This window comes from Arthrobotrys flagrans, assembly GCF_004000055.1.
Source record: "Arthrobotrys flagrans strain CBS H-5679 chromosome Unknown unitig_0, whole genome shotgun sequence".
NCBI lineage: Eukaryota > Fungi > Ascomycota > Orbiliomycetes > Orbiliales > Orbiliaceae > Arthrobotrys > Arthrobotrys flagrans.
This window is the reverse complement of record NW_027137550.1, coordinates 1,117,912-1,135,817: the sequence shown is the minus strand read 5'-3', so window position 1 is coordinate 1,135,817 and position 17,906 is coordinate 1,117,912. Positions and strand designations below refer to the sequence as shown.

Below are 17,906 nucleotides of genomic sequence, written 5' to 3'. Positions count from 1 at the left end.
TATACATCTGTCGATATCTCGGAGGACAGATTGAATCCGTCGGCCCGAATCCGCAAATACCACGCACAACGCATCATCCGACAATCCCGACAACCCCAACACCCACCTTCTCCCATTCTCGACTCCGAGACATCCTTCATTCCATCGCCCTATCCTTCCTAACCACCTGCCATCAACGTACCCCAGATATATAGCTATATACCACCCTCACATCACCATGGCCTGGCTAACAACCCACTTCAAAACCCTCTTCGCATCGAAGAAGCCCAAGAACCCTCCGAAACGTAAACCTCCAACCCGAGAAGAGAAAGGCAAATTCCGTGCAACAGATGACGACGACGATAATACCCTTTCTTCTCCGAACTACAACTTCCAATCATCGCCTAACCGTTCAAATTCAAACCGTTCATCGAATACAAACTCCTCAGACCTTACAGACTCCGATCTTCTCCCCATTATTCATTATGAGGACTTGTACCTTGTCCCTGAGATCTTAACTCAATTTGCAGCATTTTACCTCGTCGGACATCCATTACCTCCACCACCATTGCCACAAGCAAAGCAGATCTTAACATCACCAGATTCAGTAAAACAAAGTTTAATACACCCTAGAAAATCAACAGTAAGAGGGTATAATCACGCCAAACCCAGCGGCAGAGAATGGTGGGACTACACACCGGATAACGGCGGAACATTATTAACCCTCGAAGACGAAGGATTTCGATACTTAACAAGAGAGTACTTTGAAAAGTCAATTGAACTATTACAAAAGATTTGTGGGGTGTTTAATCAAACTTTAACGGAAAATGGGGATAAAAGGATTGTGGTTCCCGAAGAGGTTATGAATGATATTGGATTCAGTACTATGCGATATTTACGCTATTCGTCGACAATACTAGAGCGTCCGAATATCCAGAACAATGGACTCCCTGTTGCGAGTAGTAGTAGCTCTAGTAGCCATAGCGGTTCGAGTAGGAAATCACAGCAGAAGGAAGATGGTTACTCGCTTCCACGGATGGAGGCGCATACAGACCATGGCGTTCTAACGCTAATGACGGCGACAGAGCCATCGGGACTATATGTATGGGATAGAAACGGCAATATATTCTTGGCGCCTCCGATTGAAAATACAGTTTTAGTGATCGCAGGAGATCTAATGACGCACTTTACGGCCCTGGAAGGCAAGAATATAATCAATGATGGGAAAGAAGCAATTGGTGAGGGAACAGTATTACCAACAGTCCATGCTGTTGTTCTTCCTAAGGGTGGTGCGGAAAGATACTCTGTTGCTGTATTTCTAAGACCGAAGAGGGATATGGTTGTTAGTAAGCACAGAGTAAAGAAAAAAAACGGGGAGATTGTGGAGCAAGATATAACATTTGGGAGATGGGCGGAGGAGAAGGGACAGATTAGAGGGAGGAGATGCTGGATGGTTGGGCAGGAGAGATTGTCTGGGGGGCAGGATATCTAAAAGTTGATTTATATCCCGTCTACTTGGGTACTTGTATTTTTTCAATGATGACGGTTTGGTGCATTTGAACCTGTATAGAGCGTTTGTATATATTGAAGTAATTCAATTCAAAATTTTTTTGTGTGGACAAATATACTTCACCTCCCTATTATAACATCAATTTTCCTTTCATCTCGATAAACAGAGCGGCCAGGTATTCGCGGAAAGGGAGGTCTATTAGACAAAGCGATCGCGATCCTAGTATATACAAATGGTCCGAGAAAGAATTACTTTCCCATCACGAACCGTTATTAACCCCCTCGTGCTTCCAAGCGCTGTTTCTCAGTACCAGCCTCCTTAGCCCCGGAGCATCATCGGCTAGGCTAGGTGGTACATCCGGAGTGGGAGCGTCCCCACGAAGTCGTTCATAATAATTACGAAACCATACTAACTCTCCTGTAGCATTCCTAAGCCTACCCCAGGGTGCACCGCCGAACAAGCCGTGTTCCTCCCGAATTTCGTAATGGTGGCCAAGGTTTTGGACTTTCGAGCTGAAGTCTTGGGAAAGCGATTCCCCGCCGTAGTAGTTTACGATCATATAGCCGGCGCAAACCATCTTTTATTCAAAGGCGTGTTATAACCTCCTCGAATATTAATTCTCCTGTCTCAATTCCTCCCTCCCATCTTCAATCCCTACCCTCCGATCCAACGCCCGCTGTAACAAATCTCTAATCCGTTCCGACTCTCGACACTCAATCCACCGAGTCGCTAACGGCTGCCAAGCGGAACCCCGTTTCTTGCCGAGCCTTATTGCAACAGACTCTTGGACTCCGCGGATCATAAGAATCCGCACACGATGAGCGCGGCGTTGGTGTCTTGTGGTTGATGTTGGAGGTTCACGTGGTGCGGGGGTGTGGTATGTCTTCGTGGGGATGTTGATGTCGCATACCATTGTGAGGAGAGGGTGGGAAGGAATTGTGGGGGTTTCTTGTCGGTGATGGAGCTAGATAAATTAGCGGAATCGAGGGGGTTGAGGTGGGGATGTGTGGTATTTTCCGGGGTCAACGCAATATTGAAGCATTGCGGTCGAGTCTCGACACTAGACAGCAGCAAATGGAAAAAGTATATTCACTTTCTCTGATACGGGTTGTAACTCAACAGTCTTTGGCACTTTATATTGACCACTTATTGTAGTTTTAGCAAGAACGGAAAATTATTTTTGGTGTTTTGCGGACCTAGCCTTGTAATTAAGACCTCGATTAATCATGGGCCGTTGTAGCGCCAGCGCAAAACTAAACAACCACAGTACCCATGATCATGGAAGGTCGGCGACGAATTCCTAAAAATATGCCTTGAGACATGTAATATAATAAATATAATATTAATGTCGATATGTTGGTAATTCTGCATATAGGGACGACGACGAAGTCGTTGAAAAGATATTTTGTATAGCTCTATTTGTTGAAGGAGTTATGATGCTGCAAGTTCATACGGTGAATTCGAAATTCGGGTTGTATTCTCCTCATAAGCCTGCCGTAAATCCATAGGATAGATATTGTAGTCCCCTTGATATGCGGAGTTACACATTGGGAATTCATCCTATGTTTTTTGGGTTTTGTTATCTCATAAAATTATTGCGATAGGGAGAGGGTGGTAGATTATAGTTGCAATAGTATGCTTCATAAATGGGGCTGGCGGCGCAATATTTATGGAGCAAATACAAAAGTCTTTTTCCAGAAGGATTTCTGTAGTATAATTAAGTAGTGTAATATAATAGGTAGTAATGTCATATGGACCCCAAACTGGGGCGTATATATTCTTTATGCTTCATAAACGGGGCAGGCGGCGCACCCTTCATAAAGCTCGACACTTTCAGGGAAAACCTCTGCGGGTAATGCGGTATAAGTAGATAGTATGAGGTATAACATATGTTCTCGTCGTCAGACGCTTCAACTTAATGACAATCTGTAATGTAAGTAATATAATCTCATGTAGGCACATTCGATGCTAAGGTTAGAGTAGATTAAGAACTATATATTCTTGATTTGATATTTTGTTGAAGTCATGGTGAGGGCGGTGGGCAATGGGTGTTATACATGAATTCGCCGTCTTCGGCTTTATCATGCCGATAGATGTGGACTCCTTCGTATAAATCAGATCGTGTCTCTGGATAATAAGCAATATACTTAAGTAGATATATCATGATGTCGAAGCAGCCTCACACTCGCTTCATTAGGCCATAGAACTCGCCCCCAAGAATTCACCTACTAAGTAGGTAGTTATAAGGAAACCTCTCTTGAAGGTTTAGAGGAGAGGTTTCGGATCCATAAATATAATATCGTTCGCCACGAGAATGATTTTCGCCTTCCCAGCATTTCCTTTCGAAATACATAGGAGGCAGAAACTATTCCAGGCCCTCCGATAGTAATTGTCATCAACTGTTTCGACTGGTTGTTCGTCAATTTTGATGGAATCATCCATAATCTCCTTTCGTTAGTGTGTTTTCCAGCTGGAAATTGGCAGTTGCATTATCGCCTGGCAAGAAGTCGATACCTTCCATACATAACCGCCGGGCTCTGTGAGCCGAAGTGATGCTTATGGCATATTTTGATGATGAGACACGTAGGTAGGAGAAGAGCGTAAAGTGGATGGGAGAAGAAGCTGATGTGTGATTTGGGAAGCTATGATGGACACAACGCAAAAACTTTTGGATTTGTGGTATGTGGCAACACAGAGCCTCAGAAACAAACACGGACATGGATCCTCAAAAGCCTCTCCTGCAACACAAACGTGCAACAACCTCGACGGGGTCCTGTCCTGCCATGCTTCTAGATAGGTGGGATACAACTTTAGAATCGATTCAGCCACTCTTAAAGAACAAATTTTCTAACTTCATACCTCTGTTGGCTTTGTGGAACGTTTCGCCATGCTGTTGTCTTGTTCCCCGACACTTGTCCTCACTATGGGGCACAATTCTTAAAACATGAAACAACGAGGGGCAGCTCGAAATTCATGCCCAAAGCAGAAACGGGATATCTTAAGGCTAGCGAATGAACACGGTTATGCCGCATCCTCGATATTGCTGATTCTTATATTCCCATTGTCTTCTAAGATAATCAAAATACTCGGAATTGCGATCATAGAGCACATTGCATGCGGAGAAAAAAAGAGTTATTTTGCAATAGGATGTTTCGCGTGTAGGTTACATTAATAGTTTTTATTGAAACATCTTTGCAGATAATCCAAACAGCCAAGTATCCTAGGTGTAGAGGAGATGCGATGGTTTCCAAGGATCTTCCGAGATCGAAACTTTGCCCAGATCCCCTTCTGCAGGTTGTGTTCCAAACGGGAAATCTTAGGTTTCCTGAACATCAATTGTGATAGGACATAATCCTAAGTGGGTAATCTTCTTTGATGTCAAAATATATCGCCGGGATGAAAGAACTGAAGAATATAAATTACACATGTTTCCCTCCTCCATCCAACTTTCCTCACCATCATCAGCATCATCCTCATCAAGCGATCTAAATTAATATTGCAATTCGCTACTCGGATAAACAAAAAACATAAACTCTCATACTCAAATCGATACCGGCTATCACCACCATTCTCCTCCATCTCAAAATGAAGCCAACTACTTTCCTCTCCACTTTCTTCCTCTTCGCCTCCATCCTCGCGGCTCCAGTCGCACAAGCTCCAACCCCCACGGAGTCTGCCGTTGCCGCCCCATCTGGAGACTCGGCTGTAAGCGACTATCTTGTCGTCATGGACGACAAGGAAAAGCGTCCATGGAGCGAAATTTTCGCTGAAATGGGTGCGAAATGGCCTACAATCACGGCCTTTGAGGGAAACCAAACCCACCCGTTCGGTGATAGCATGAGAGCGTTCACTGTTGAGGTTACCCAGGCGCAGGCGGATAATATCGCTACTATGCCGAACGTCGTCAGTGTTGAGAAGAACAGCGCTGTCAGGATGGTTGGACGGTTGTAGAGTTTTTAGAATTCTACACGTAGCATTTATGAAGAGAGACAACGACGGATGCTTAGGTCTATTGTAGGGCACACATGGGTCCCCACTTAGGAGCGTCTGGGGAAATATTCTTTGTTCAAAGAGAATAGCAATTTTTACAAGCTTAATGACTTTTCTTATTTATTGATATACATATTCTGGGAATATGGGATAGTTATGGCGTTTTATTTTTTTCAACGAATTATAGCATAGAATCAGGTGTACACATAGGATTGTCTTTTGAAAGTAATTAATGCCAACTGGCTTTGGTCTAATACAAATCCCCCGCTGCTATCATTTGTTGAACTATTTTGAATCTTCGTGATTTCGTCGTAAGCTTCAATAGATAGCTCGCGCATAGACTACTGATATTTCGCCTTAGTAAACGTAGATTACTGTACTATATTTTGGGGAAATTATTTAGTCCGAAGGTTAAATCTGAAAACTGTATTCGTAGATATATCTTATGTGACTCCTAGAGAACCCAAATCTCTTGAGATTTTATTTTATTTTATTTTATTTTGATATGCATAAGGTTCACTTCGAACTTCGAATACACAATATTAAGGCCCCGATTCACTGCGGTCAAAATTGCAGGCACTCTAATCTTGAAATTCCAACAGCTCAACCAGCGGCCTATCCGAGATTCCTAGAGATAGCCATGATCCTCCAAAGTCCGAGTTTGAGGCTCAAAGCTGGAAGCTCAGCTCAAGGGATATTCAAGGCAGGCCAAGCTCAACCCTGCCCTTCAGCCATGTTTCAAGCCACAACATCACATGCGGCAGGTCACTATCCCTGAAACTCATCCCTCATGCAGCAAATTTTGTGTCGAACCGAGACTGAGCTAAACCATATCAGGCTTAGCATCACCGATTTTTTGTGCGCCAACATGCGGCTTTCCTCAAATGGTCTTCCTATGAAAGACGACAACAGACTTTCGATCCGGGAGCGAGACTAATATAATTCAAGGGGCCCGTTCACATAAATTTCAGTGACGGTCGGCCAAGATGGGGGCTTACAGAACCGTAAGTTGACTCTTTAACTTTATATTCTCGCATCTGTAGGGCGCCTATTAACCTTGTGGGCCCACATCCGGCATCCTGCAGCCACGATTCACCATGAAGTCCACGGGGCCGCACATATGCATCAAATCTGAGTTTCGCATGAACGAAACAATTCAAAAAGTTTCTACAGTAATACTAGTACTATAGTATCGTACGGGAAAAAAAAATATATAGATAATTATATTAAACAGAGACTAAGGGTATCCTATCAGGACTCTTTCCTTAGGGTCTTACTTGCCAACTTACGTTTACATACGTACCTTACGTCCCTCCCTCTTACTCTCCTTTCTTCTTTTTCCCTTTTCTCATCTTTTCCACACTAGTCATTCACTATTTTCAAAATATCGTCATTCGTTTTTTTGTCAATAGGTCGCTGTGCGATCGTATCGTCTCGGGCCGGTTCCCTCGTAGCATTTCACGAATCAATTACGTATAACTCCTAACCACTTTAACACCAAACGAATTTTTTTAAAAAAATGAAGATCTTCACTTTCTTTCCCGCTTTTCTCCTCCTATCCCTCCCAACGGCTCTGACAGTACCAATCAGCATCGAAACCCGTGGTACCAAAAAGCCACTTTCTTGCGCAAAAGTAAATGTAATCGAACAAGGCACCGCGCCGTGGTCTTTACAGCGGATTTCAGGTACTGCGCCTATAACGCAGAATGGTCGACCAACGGATGAGTTGTCGTATAAGTATCGTTTTACGGAGCTAGATGATGGGGAAGGGGTGGAAGTTTATATTGTCGATACTGGTATCGATGTGGATCATCCGGAGTTTGGGAAGCGGGCGAGGAATGCGATTAGCACTTTTGACGACGATTTAGAGGAGAATAGTGGACATGGGTAAGCATCTTCTTCCCTAATAGTTGCCGCGAAAATCTTACTGATAAATTTACTGGCATAGAACACAAATAGCAGGCGCAGTCGGTTCTCTCAACTATGGCGTCGCCAAGAATGTCTCCCTCGTAGGAATTAAAGTCTTCTCCCCATTATTCGACACCAAGAACCCTGCCGCCTTAATATCCAACATCACATCCGGCGTCGAATCCGCAATCCTACTCCATAATGCTCGTAGAGCTGCAGCAAACTTTAAAGGTTCGATCCTGAACCTGGGTTTCGGTTTCCCAAAAGAACTTTTCGACGCAGCTGGGAACTCGGATGATTTAAAGAAAATGCTGGAGCGGGCAATAAAAGATGGCATGCATGTTACTGTCGCTGCAGGCGATAGAGGAAGAGATGCATGTAACGACTTTCCTGCGGGATATGTAAAGGATATTCCAGGCTTAATCGTCGTCGGCGCAACAGATGTATTCGATAAGAGGCTCGAAACCGCGGATTTTGGGCCATGCATCGATTTACACGCTCCAGGCGGTAATATTGTGAGCACGACGCTTAAGGGAGTAAATGGGGGTGTCAAAGTCGACAGTGGAACCTTTTTGTCTGCAGCGATAGTTACTGGTGTAATCGCTGGGGAGATGGGGAAGAACCTGAAGGTGAGAATGGATCCGATGGGAATGAAGAGGTTGATTAAGGATAAAGCTTTGAAGGGGATTTTGAGAGGCGCGGAAGCTGGTGGTGATTTGTTGGTTTATACTGGAATGCCGGGGAATCCTATTGAGGAGTTCGTGTGAATTCGAAGGACTCTTTGATTTAATATAATTTTTTATTTTTCGACGGAACTGGCGTTATTCGGATATCTAGAACTAGCGATTATTATACCCCAATAGCAATGAATGGCGCGTTAATTGATTACGAACTTCCAACTACGGTCAGGGCTCGGCCCGATAAGCCCCGCCATCTAGATATCAGCATCTAGAACTTATCGCTTTGGGGAAACTTGAGTGTTCAAAAGAAATATCAATTAGGTGGAAGGAACGGCTAATGTCCCAAATCCATCTATGCGCATACCCAGACCTATGTACAATCCTTCTAAATACGCCTCTTCAATGTCGAATCTATTTTTTATATGGTTTCTTCTCCATCAAATAATTTCCTCATTGCTTTGTGAGCCCATTCGACACCCTAAAGTTACTGTTAGAATCCAACCTCTCCTATAAGAATCAAGTGAGCTCAAAACTTACCACAAAGGTTGCTGCGTTTGCAGGCACGGCTCTCAACAGTGCTGGTGTCAGACCAGGGAAAAAGGCCTTGATACCTCCCTTTCCATAGATCTCCCTCACAACCCCACCGACTGTGACTTTACCCTCCGCGCTCTGTAATCTACTCTTGACCGTATCGACTGGGAAAATAGAGATCCACATGGCAATACCGGCGGCACCACCAGCTGCGATAATTGCTGGCAAGCTAAGATCCTTGGAGTCTGGTGGTGTCAATGCCCTCTTGGTATACTCGTATGCTGCGAAGTATGCTGCCGAGCCGGGACCGTCACGGGCTAGAGTGGCGGCCGAACCGCGGAATACGGAGCGGATACCGCCCTCGGCGTAGAGCTGGCGGACAACATCGAGACCGTTGGCGTACTTCTTTGGGCCAGAAGATTGGCCTTGGATTTGTAGGAGGACCTTTACTCGCTCACTAAAATCGCAGAAAATCCGTATTAGCCCTGGTAATCCTCAGATAAGAAGTCAATTGAGTAAATCACATACAAAGGAGCTGTGATCAAGGTCATTGGGATGGCGGAGAAGAAACCAGCTGCGGAAATCTGAGCGATAGAGAGCTGGCCATCCTTGACTTCTGATGTCGCCTGGACAATCTTCTTTCCCATATCGTAACCCCAGAAGCTGACAGCGACTATAATAATCCAGTTAGCCATAGTGCATCAACATGTAACCTGTAATTGAGAACATACACATAGGTGTGACACCAACCAGTGGCGCGGATACACCTGCATAGAGACCCTATTCGCAAATCATATTAGCCTCAATCCTCTAATGGCTGCGAATAATCGAATACTAACCTTTCTTATTCCCTCCTTGGCCAAAGTCTTCTTCACGACATCAAGAGTACCACTGTAGACACCTTGTTCTGCTGTCTGTAGTCGCACCTTCACCAGATCAAACGGGTGACCTAATCATCGCTAATTAACCAAACCGCCCCCCCAAAGACTTCAATTTCCGCCCCTCAATCCAAAAAAGTACGACTTACCGACAACGACAGCGCAAATACCGCCGACACCACCGGCTATGAACGACCTTATTCCTGACACCGCCCCGGCGGCCTTTGCGACTTCCTTTGCTTCATCTTTGATTTCGGCGGCCATGGCGATGGGTGTGTTCTCTACTGTCTTCGTAGACATATTCTGAGATTTTGGAATAAAAGGAAGTTCAAAGTAAACAACGGTCGTCTGACAGACTTTTAAGGGGATCAGCTTAAAAACGTGTAGGATTGTGTTGAAATGGCGTTGGCGGGGATTTCGCTGAGCTGGGTATCACAAGGCGGAATTCTACTGCTTCGAGTACGGCCCGGGGTATCACAGATAATCGATATCAAAATGTCACGACAAGAAAAAAAAAAAAAAAGCTGGAGAAGAATGGGGTATCGGAGATATTAAAGAGAAAATTTTTTATTGAAAAGAAGGCCCGCTGGCTAGTTTCTTAAAGAGTGTTAGTGTCTTTCGTCCGATCTCGACATCCTTTTTATCGAACCTTTGTAATATGCAATGTCGAACTGGATCTTCCTGAAATCCGAGGTACCGACATGGCTCTGTTAGCGCCTACCCAAATTCTCGGTTTTGTGCGCGGTGCAGCTATCGGCTGTTTATTTCATGTGGTTGTACCTCGGTCGGAAGGAAGACATGGTCGAACACATCTTGAACGGAGGCCGAACCGGGAAGCTGACCAGTTCTAAACTGTGTGGGATGGAACTTCTGTGTTTAATTCTACGGGTCAGCTGGATAAATTTGGACCGCCGTTGGCAACGGGAATGGTGTGGGTGAATAATCCATTTTATGTGATTTCGATTTGTCGGGTTTTTACTAAAAGGTGGTCCGTGATGCTGTCGGCTGTCATCGGGCGGCCGGAGCTGTGACGCGGGGTGAGAGGAGCTCTGAATTTAACTTATGCGGCATCTTTTGCAGAAATCCAATGAAAGGCTTTTGGATCGCGTGATACGTGGGACGTAATTATAATTAATCCGGATAAGAAATAATTGTTCTTATCAATTTATCCTGCATGCATATCATATTAAACCCCGAGCCTCGAATTTGGCTGTTTTAGAAGCTCGCTAAGTTGTAGACGTTCAATTTAACAGTAGACAGTAGAGGAGGAATTTTATAGAGTTCCGTAGCATAAAATAAGACTTCGAATTAGCATCTTTGAAATCTTTCCAGATCTAGACATATCGATATTCTGATAAGTACTTTGACAAGTAAAATCCATTCTCTAAATTATATAAATCGCTAAACAACGTCTCCAGAACTCCGTCCCATGTCTACACACTATTCAAATCAAATACAAACCTAATTTCTATCAAAATATCCTCCTACGCTTTCATTCCCTCGACAAATCCTTCCACCATACCACCGACCCCGCTTCTAATAACTCCTCCCGCATATTTGCCAACGTCTTTCACAACCCCTCCACCATACCTTAGCTTCCTCCCGTTGACCACGACTGCACCTTCATTCTCTCCGGTATTGCAACTACGATCGTCAAACATAACCCACTCCGCAACTGCTTTCCAGAATGCAAACCCACTATCTACTGTCCTCCTGACTTTGTCGTAACTCCGTTCCGCAACTCGATATTTGAGATTGTACTCCCATGTCGATTGGGCGAGTGACTTGAGATGGGGTGTAAGGTTTCTAATCGAAGAAACCGTTGTAGCGGTGAGTACCAAGAGGAAGTAATGTATCGTTGGGTGTTCATAAACACGTTGTTGCGGGATACTACCCTCTGCAGATGGGAGTGGTTCTAACGACTCTACTACCGCTGGTGGAAGGCAGGATATCAATTGTGTGGTTTCCGAAGGTGATAAATCTGAAGGAAGGGCTCGAAGTAAATATGTTAACGAGTCGAGGTAAAGATGTCTTCTATAACTCGAGTTTGCAGGCTCGGCAAGAGATAAGGAAAGTAGGTTATGCCCCTGCATAGCGAATTTAGCGGAAACCAACGACGGATCTTCAGTTTTTTGTGTGGCAATCGGTAGAGAAATAGCAGACGATGACGGTTGGGCACTAAGTGCTAACGATTCTTCTTCATAATCAGGAGGTGGAGTTATAGCACCCGAGCTACCAGACGTGGAAATTACAACGCCGTCGTCGGATCGAGACCTTCGAAAGAGATCCGATGAAGATAATCGTTTTGTAGGGTATGTATACAATTTTCTAGCAGTGGTCGTTATACCCTCGGTCGTAGTTAGGGTGGTCAGCAGAGAGGTAAGAGACAAAGCTGTCACCTGAACCTGTCGGCTGGAAGATTGATCCATCAAGGGTACTCGTAGTGGTGGAGGAGATAGGTTTGGATTTGGGCTTAAGGGCTCTGAAGAGGTCTTTCGGTGTCGGAGGGTTGAGGACATGATTAGAAGATAAGAGTCCCAATATTTTTTTATTTTATATCCCTTATGAGTCCGTCCCCTTTCTTTGTCGAGAACAAGTTGGAGCTCTCCGTCTCCGATACAGGGCGGTTGTGTCAGATATGCATCTGTTGGGTAGGCCGGATGGACGCTAGCTGATGCCCAATTCGGAGGCTGTTGTGACAGTGTTCTCGGCTGGGGCAGATAAAACTGAAATCGATATCTAGCCTTCAGGTTTTGAAGTTAAAGGTCCCAGTATACAGATCGTAAGATATAGAAAATTTTAGACTTGGAAGGTTTAAATTTTAAAAGTGAAAAAATCAGAAGATAAGAGATTTAAGATCGAAATATTTGCATCCGTCGGAAATTAATCAAGTGGGTATCGACTGCCACTTCCTCAACTGACGGAGAAGTACTTCGAGGTGTCGGGAAAACCCGCGGCTGGCTTGTGCATCTGATAGACGAGCACAAGCTTAAAATCTTCAATTCTAGCCTCAGCTCAGCTTTGACCGCGCATTGGCACCCCACACTCAGTCTTGCTTTGCAGGCGAGGCTCAAGGTTCTCTGTTGCACTTAATGGAGGGCAATAGAAGAGGATCATCTACATTTCGTCATCTGCCCGATCGTAATCTACGCCATTGAATGGCTCAAATTCGAGGCCTCGATAAACCTATAGGTACCAAAGTCGAGTTTTTCTGTTTAAACCCCCCTGTTGTTGTTGACGCCTGCATGAGAAAAACGGTCAGGCATGAGGACAAAAGCATGTGGCAATAGAATACTATTATTGGCGTGCTGAGGACCTAGTTTTTGGCATGTGAAAGAGCCAGGGTATCGAAAACTAGCTCAAAAGGAAAACATGTTGGAAATTTGTGTAGCAACACAGTTTTGCAGGGTCTCGAAGGGGCGCGTTCATTTCGAAACACGATTTGATGTAGTATGAATCGGAAATTATAGTTAAAGAAAAGATGAAAAAGTATGTTCTAAAGGGTACCCTAGCCAGATGCCAGGGTGATTATATAGTAAGGAGAATGGTCCTTAATTCTGAGTTTAAAATTTAGCTACAAATGCAGACATTAAATCCACTCTGTGCTTCAAACCGGTTAAGATTCCGAAGGTAGTTTTCGATGCAGGCAACCGGATGATGTTTAAATATAGACGCCTGTGGATGAACATGAATGTAGAGTCACGCCAATGACCTTAAGTACAATGATTCCTGGAAGCTAGTATTGCCATGCTTTCTATCACGGGAGTCCTTTGATCCGTTAAGGGCTGGGCCGATGAACTGTCGTTTAACTTTTCGTTGGGTACTTTTAGAACTACGAAACGGCTCCGAGAACTTCTGGGGGACTTTTATCCTCGGGAAAGTTTCCGGATAACAAAATAGGTTCCAGCAAAATATGGGTTTTGTCGAAAAATACTCATAGTTGCCGGGAGCAACTATACAGTGAAACTGCGAATGGTCCATTATTATCATTAATTTGACATAAAACTGGTATTACCATATTGGATATTACTTAAAAGTTCATGAAGAGTCTCCGGTACTGAAGGGGTATCCACGTAGAAATACGATGAGCCTTAAGCTTAAGAACTTGCCTAGCCGCCGCAGCGTTGCTCGCTACCGAGAATAGGAGACCTTAGTCTGCGCACAGCTCGCTACCATTCGTTGAGTATAGATACTGTGGAACTGAATAGACAAAGCTGGGAAATATATATTCGAGCTCCCCTCACGCGCCACTTGTGTAAGCTGTATACATATACAAGCTCTTAGGCGAATTTTGTAGAATGGTTTCACGAAGCTCTCACGATGCCGGATATTTAGCTCGTACTAGTCTCGTACCCAATGTTTTAATGTTCAAATTCGGACTTCATACATTAAATCTGCGTCTAAGCCATGACCCCAAAGACTTAACTTCTATAATTTATGTTTGCTTCCAATGAGTCAAGCATTGATATCGGCTAGAGCGTCCGGTCCCAGTGGCTAGCTAAAGCCTACGTACCCATATGCGGATGTTTTCTGTTTTTTTTTTTTTGGTGCAGCTAGTTTCACAACAGTGTCAAGGCTAAACACGTTAACAGGATAGCATGAGTTGATTTATGCTGGCATATGCCATTCCGTTGAACTAACATATTGTGCGTTTCAAGTGACTGTTGCACAACAGCCTCTCTCCTGCTTGTACGCAAGCTTGTCAGAACAAACATACAACATAAACCTACAAGTAACTATGTATACTACGAAGACAAAAGGTACTACGGATTTGTCATTATACTTAAAGCTTCAGGCCATGCCGGCATGCCTTCCAAGCTAAGACTTTGAAATTTTTCCAATCAAAAATAAATACGTAAATTATAAAACGATATATACAAAGCTGAAAGACGTAATACACCCTCACAAACCATATTCCACTTGCACTAAATCATTATCCTATATACCTCAAACCTTCGAAGCTTCTCAACCGCTAGGCCATCAAAAGTATTGTCCTTTCAGCCAACAGCCAGCTCAGATGGTTGCGTCTGTCAGATCGAAGCTTGCTCTTCGATCATATATATCTAATCTCGTACTCAGATGGTGTGCTTCACCAAGGGGTTTTGCGTTGATATATACCAATGTAGGTACACAAGTATCTAAACTTGAACTCCTTAGGGAGAAAAAGTCAAAAGTGTAGTTTACGAAATAGTAAAACACTTCATACCATCACATCCTACGACGGAGGGTGCTGTAAATTCTGATCGAATACCTGTAGCCGTTTTTTGGGGACATGAAGGGACGGGGAGATGGCCACCCTAGCCATACGTTTGATATCGTTGAATTCATTTATTTTCGTATCCATTCGTGAATGAAGCCATCTTTCAAGCCATCGATCACTCTGGAAACAGTGAGCGCAGTTTGTCGGTATATTGCTTGAACGATAAAAGAAGTGGGTTTTGAATAATAACCTTTTCGAAATGGTATATAATGAGACCTCTGTAACTAGTGAGGTTGCTAAAACTCCCCGCGCCGCGAGTGCCTTCATGAATTCCGCCCCGCTGCAAACATATTGCGGATTGTCTCTATAATATAGCGGCCAAGGGTTGCTTCTTTGATTTTAGATCTAAGTCTCGGGTCCTAGATATACTTATCCGCAATTTCCGTCTCCGCAAATACTCCCAGAGGCGTTGCAAGGCCAACTCCTATCACCATGCCAATATATGGAGACGCGAAAAAAACGCCAACGACTGTCCCAATTACCATGCCGGTCAGAACTATAGTTGAGTTAGAAGATAGTGCTATAGCCCTTGCTGCATGCTCTTAATATATTATTGATAGTAATCAGTGAATTTTCCCACATTCGATCAATACTGTAGGAGCCTAATTGCGCTGTGATTGTTTTCTGAAAGTTATTGGAATAGAGAATTTCCTTATTAAGAATCAAGAAGTCAGAGAAGTGAATTGTAATGGGATTGATCAATTGATTGATTGATGGATTAATCGCTGGATTTATGCTAGTCTACACGAAATAGGTGGTCGTTAAATAGACACGATACAGGATGAGGGAAAGAATGTGAAGGGTATTCATGTTGTGTTGTGGTCACGTGACTACAGTGAAGCCCTGACTGCCTTCAGAGCTGCAACAAATATGTGCCAACAGATGCGTTGGATCGGCCGTTGCTACACCCAACCTGGGGCCGAAGCCGTAGGTAGGAGGCGGAATAATTATAATAGTGAACTTGAATGGCACGCGTAAAGATGGGCACCGTTTACCTCGCCATCGGAGTCTCCAACTAGTGTCGCGGAGATATCGTATATGTTGTCGTGTACGATGTTCGGACGCTCCGTTTGCCTAGCGGCATAGAGACGTAGAAAGGAGATGGGTTTAAAAGTTGGCCATCCGAAGGAGGGTGCTGGAGAAGGGGTAGTCAGAGGCGGCGGGGGCGGGAGACAGGAATGCCCAGAGGCAGTGGCAGAGAGGGCCATAGCATCTGTAAAATTGTAGAGAAATAGCACTTCAAGGGGCCGGAGCCCACGGCATCGGCAAAGTTGTATAGGAAGAGAAAAGTGTCTGGTTTAGACAGACGCTCATATTTAGGCCAGGCAAGAGTACCATTATTGATGAAGGTGGCTAAAGAGCTTAAAAGCCCTTTTCCCTTGGGTTAGAACGGGGCCAGAATAGGAGATTTCTCCTCCTAAAACTCTCGACTGGTAGTCGATGTCCTGCTCGAAGTTTAGAGCGGCAGACAGCTCTTGAGCGGGAGGCTGGAGTGAGTGGGAGGCTAGCCGATATGAGAGCTTGTCCAAGCCAGGCACTTTTCTCTTCCTGTACAACTTCAGCTAAGGTCATCCGCCGGAGTGGCCTTTCGTAGCTTCGGTTTCGGTCTTGGGGCTTTCACTAAGAGCTTCCGTGAGGTTCTCGTACCCATCTACCGATTGAGAAGTATGGAGTTAGAACTAGATATAAACTACCACCATGTATAGCTGAACGATAAGAAAGATAATATTTACCTTGACTCTAGCCCTCTCACACTTGATGTGAGGGTCAGCCTCCGGGCTTGCTCTATAACCGGCTTCTGGTGGACAACGGGGGCTGGCTTTTCCGGCAATTGAGTGGCCGCTCTTTGGCTCTTTGGATTCACCGTGCGCTTTGTTAAGGACAGCAATAGCACTTAGATCACTGTGACTAGCCGGTGGCCTGTCAGGCCAAACGGGAAAGTGTATACCCAAAGGGAAAACTATAGGTTTTAAAGGGTTAAGACCGCGTTAGGGCCTTCTCCTGTAATCCAGTTACTTTTCAGAGGGCATCCCGGAAGGGTAATCCCGAAGATGAGAAGATGAGGACTCTCTTACCGTAGATTTTGAAGCCACACATTTTTTCGTCACGCCGCAGATGCTTGTCTAGCACCCGAACCTGGTCACCAAGATGCTGCAATCGTGAACCTAGCTCAAGTGGTTAGTTGGGAAAACTTGAAAGGGAAGTTCTAAAGGGCTTTGCTTACCTTTAGACGCGTAAAATACTGTAAAGAAAGATTTGGAATAGAGTTTCCAAAAGCCGTCGAAGTTTGATGCGAAAGTAGCATGTAGATAGGTGTAATGGTCTTAAATCTATCTGCGGATAGAGGTGAGGATAGATGATGGAGGTTTGTGAGGTTGACCGGTCGTCTTGCTGGAAAAGATCTAGAAAGAAAATTAATTTGCTGAGATAGAGCTAAGATGACGTATTTACATTTATTTGACTAAGTAGGTAGTGACACAAAGAGGGTAGAATGACATATCAGCCGTTGTTTCCTTCGCCCGTTAGACACTAATATTTAAGCTGAGCCCCTTTCACACGCTACATCCTCTTTTTTCCTTCCCACCACCTACAAAAAACGCACGATCAAATACCTTCATCATCAAAACTAACTCCTTCCTCGCCTCATAAAATATCTTTCTATCTTTTACACCCGTCCTCATTTCAATTAGTCAAGATGTTGGTTACCACTATCCTCGTTACCTTGCTTTCCGCCGTTGCTAGCGCGGTTGCCGTCCCGGCCGCTCCAGTTGCTAATCCAAAGTCCTCTGGGGTTGACAAACGTGAGGCTCAATGGGATGTCGACCCATCTATCGCGTGGAGGGTCTCATGTCCCAGCACTCGTATTTGGCAATGGAGAGGCAATCTCGTCAATTGGAATTGGTGCCAAGATCGTTGTGATTGCCGCGGGAAGTTTGTCAAAGTCCATGGCGATTGCAAGTATGAAAAGTTTTTGGAATGCTACCAGCAAGTCTGTACGTTCTTTCCAATAAGGGAATCCTATTCCTAACGGTTATATAGCAACTACTGCATGTGTTACAAGCAAATCGGCCATATTCCTCGTTAAACTCCCCGAAGCTTAAGAGCGAAGGCTGTTGTTACTTCTCAACCGTCTTCGTCTTCGGTTATCGCAAAGTTTGAGGTGCAGGTCT

General features: G+C 44.5%; 6 protein-coding genes across 6 annotated transcripts; 4 read left to right on the top strand and 2 right to left on the bottom strand.

Annotated features, from left to right (window-relative positions):
* Positions 1-217: 217 nt before the first annotated feature.
* On the top strand, positions 218-1,471 carry DFL_003452 (uncharacterized protein; the record flags this gene model as incomplete). The annotated part of the gene is made up of 1 exon (XM_067632392.1): positions 218-1,471. One exon carries the CDS (start codon positions 218-220, stop codon positions 1,469-1,471), a length of 1,254 nt encoding a protein of 417 aa, XP_067490665.1.
* A 3,603-nt stretch (positions 1,472-5,074) lies between these two features.
* On the top strand, positions 5,075-5,440 carry DFL_003451 (uncharacterized protein; the record flags this gene model as incomplete). The annotated part of the gene is made up of 1 exon (XM_067632391.1): positions 5,075-5,440. One exon carries the CDS (start codon positions 5,075-5,077, stop codon positions 5,438-5,440), a length of 366 nt encoding a protein of 121 aa, XP_067490664.1.
* Positions 5,441-6,998: 1,558 nt separating this feature from the next.
* Positions 6,999-8,154, top strand: DFL_003450 (uncharacterized protein; the record flags this gene model as incomplete). The annotated part of the gene is made up of 2 exons (XM_067632390.1): positions 6,999-7,366; positions 7,428-8,154. 2 exons carry the CDS (start codon positions 6,999-7,001, stop codon positions 8,152-8,154), a joined length of 1,095 nt encoding a protein of 364 aa, XP_067490663.1.
* Positions 8,155-8,485: 331 nt separating this feature from the next.
* DFL_003449 (uncharacterized protein) lies at positions 8,486-9,776 on the bottom strand (the record flags this gene model as incomplete). Its single annotated transcript, XM_067632388.1, has 6 exons — positions 8,486-8,545; positions 8,605-9,055; positions 9,127-9,271; positions 9,330-9,378; positions 9,438-9,547; positions 9,626-9,776. 6 exons carry the CDS (start codon positions 9,774-9,776, stop codon positions 8,486-8,488), a joined length of 966 nt encoding a protein of 321 aa, XP_067490662.1.
* Positions 9,777-10,960: 1,184 nt separating this feature from the next.
* On the bottom strand, positions 10,961-11,995 carry DFL_003448 (uncharacterized protein; the record flags this gene model as incomplete). Its single annotated transcript, XM_067632387.1, has 1 exon — positions 10,961-11,995. The coding sequence occupies one exon, from the start codon at positions 11,993-11,995 to the stop codon at positions 10,961-10,963; it is 1,035 nt and encodes a 344-aa protein (XP_067490661.1).
* A 5,436-nt stretch (positions 11,996-17,431) lies between these two features.
* On the top strand, positions 17,432-17,837 carry DFL_003447 (uncharacterized protein; the record flags this gene model as incomplete). The annotated part of the gene is made up of 2 exons (XM_067632386.1): positions 17,432-17,729; positions 17,776-17,837. 2 exons carry the CDS (start codon positions 17,432-17,434, stop codon positions 17,835-17,837), a joined length of 360 nt encoding a protein of 119 aa, XP_067490660.1.
* Positions 17,838-17,906: the final 69 nt, after the last annotated feature.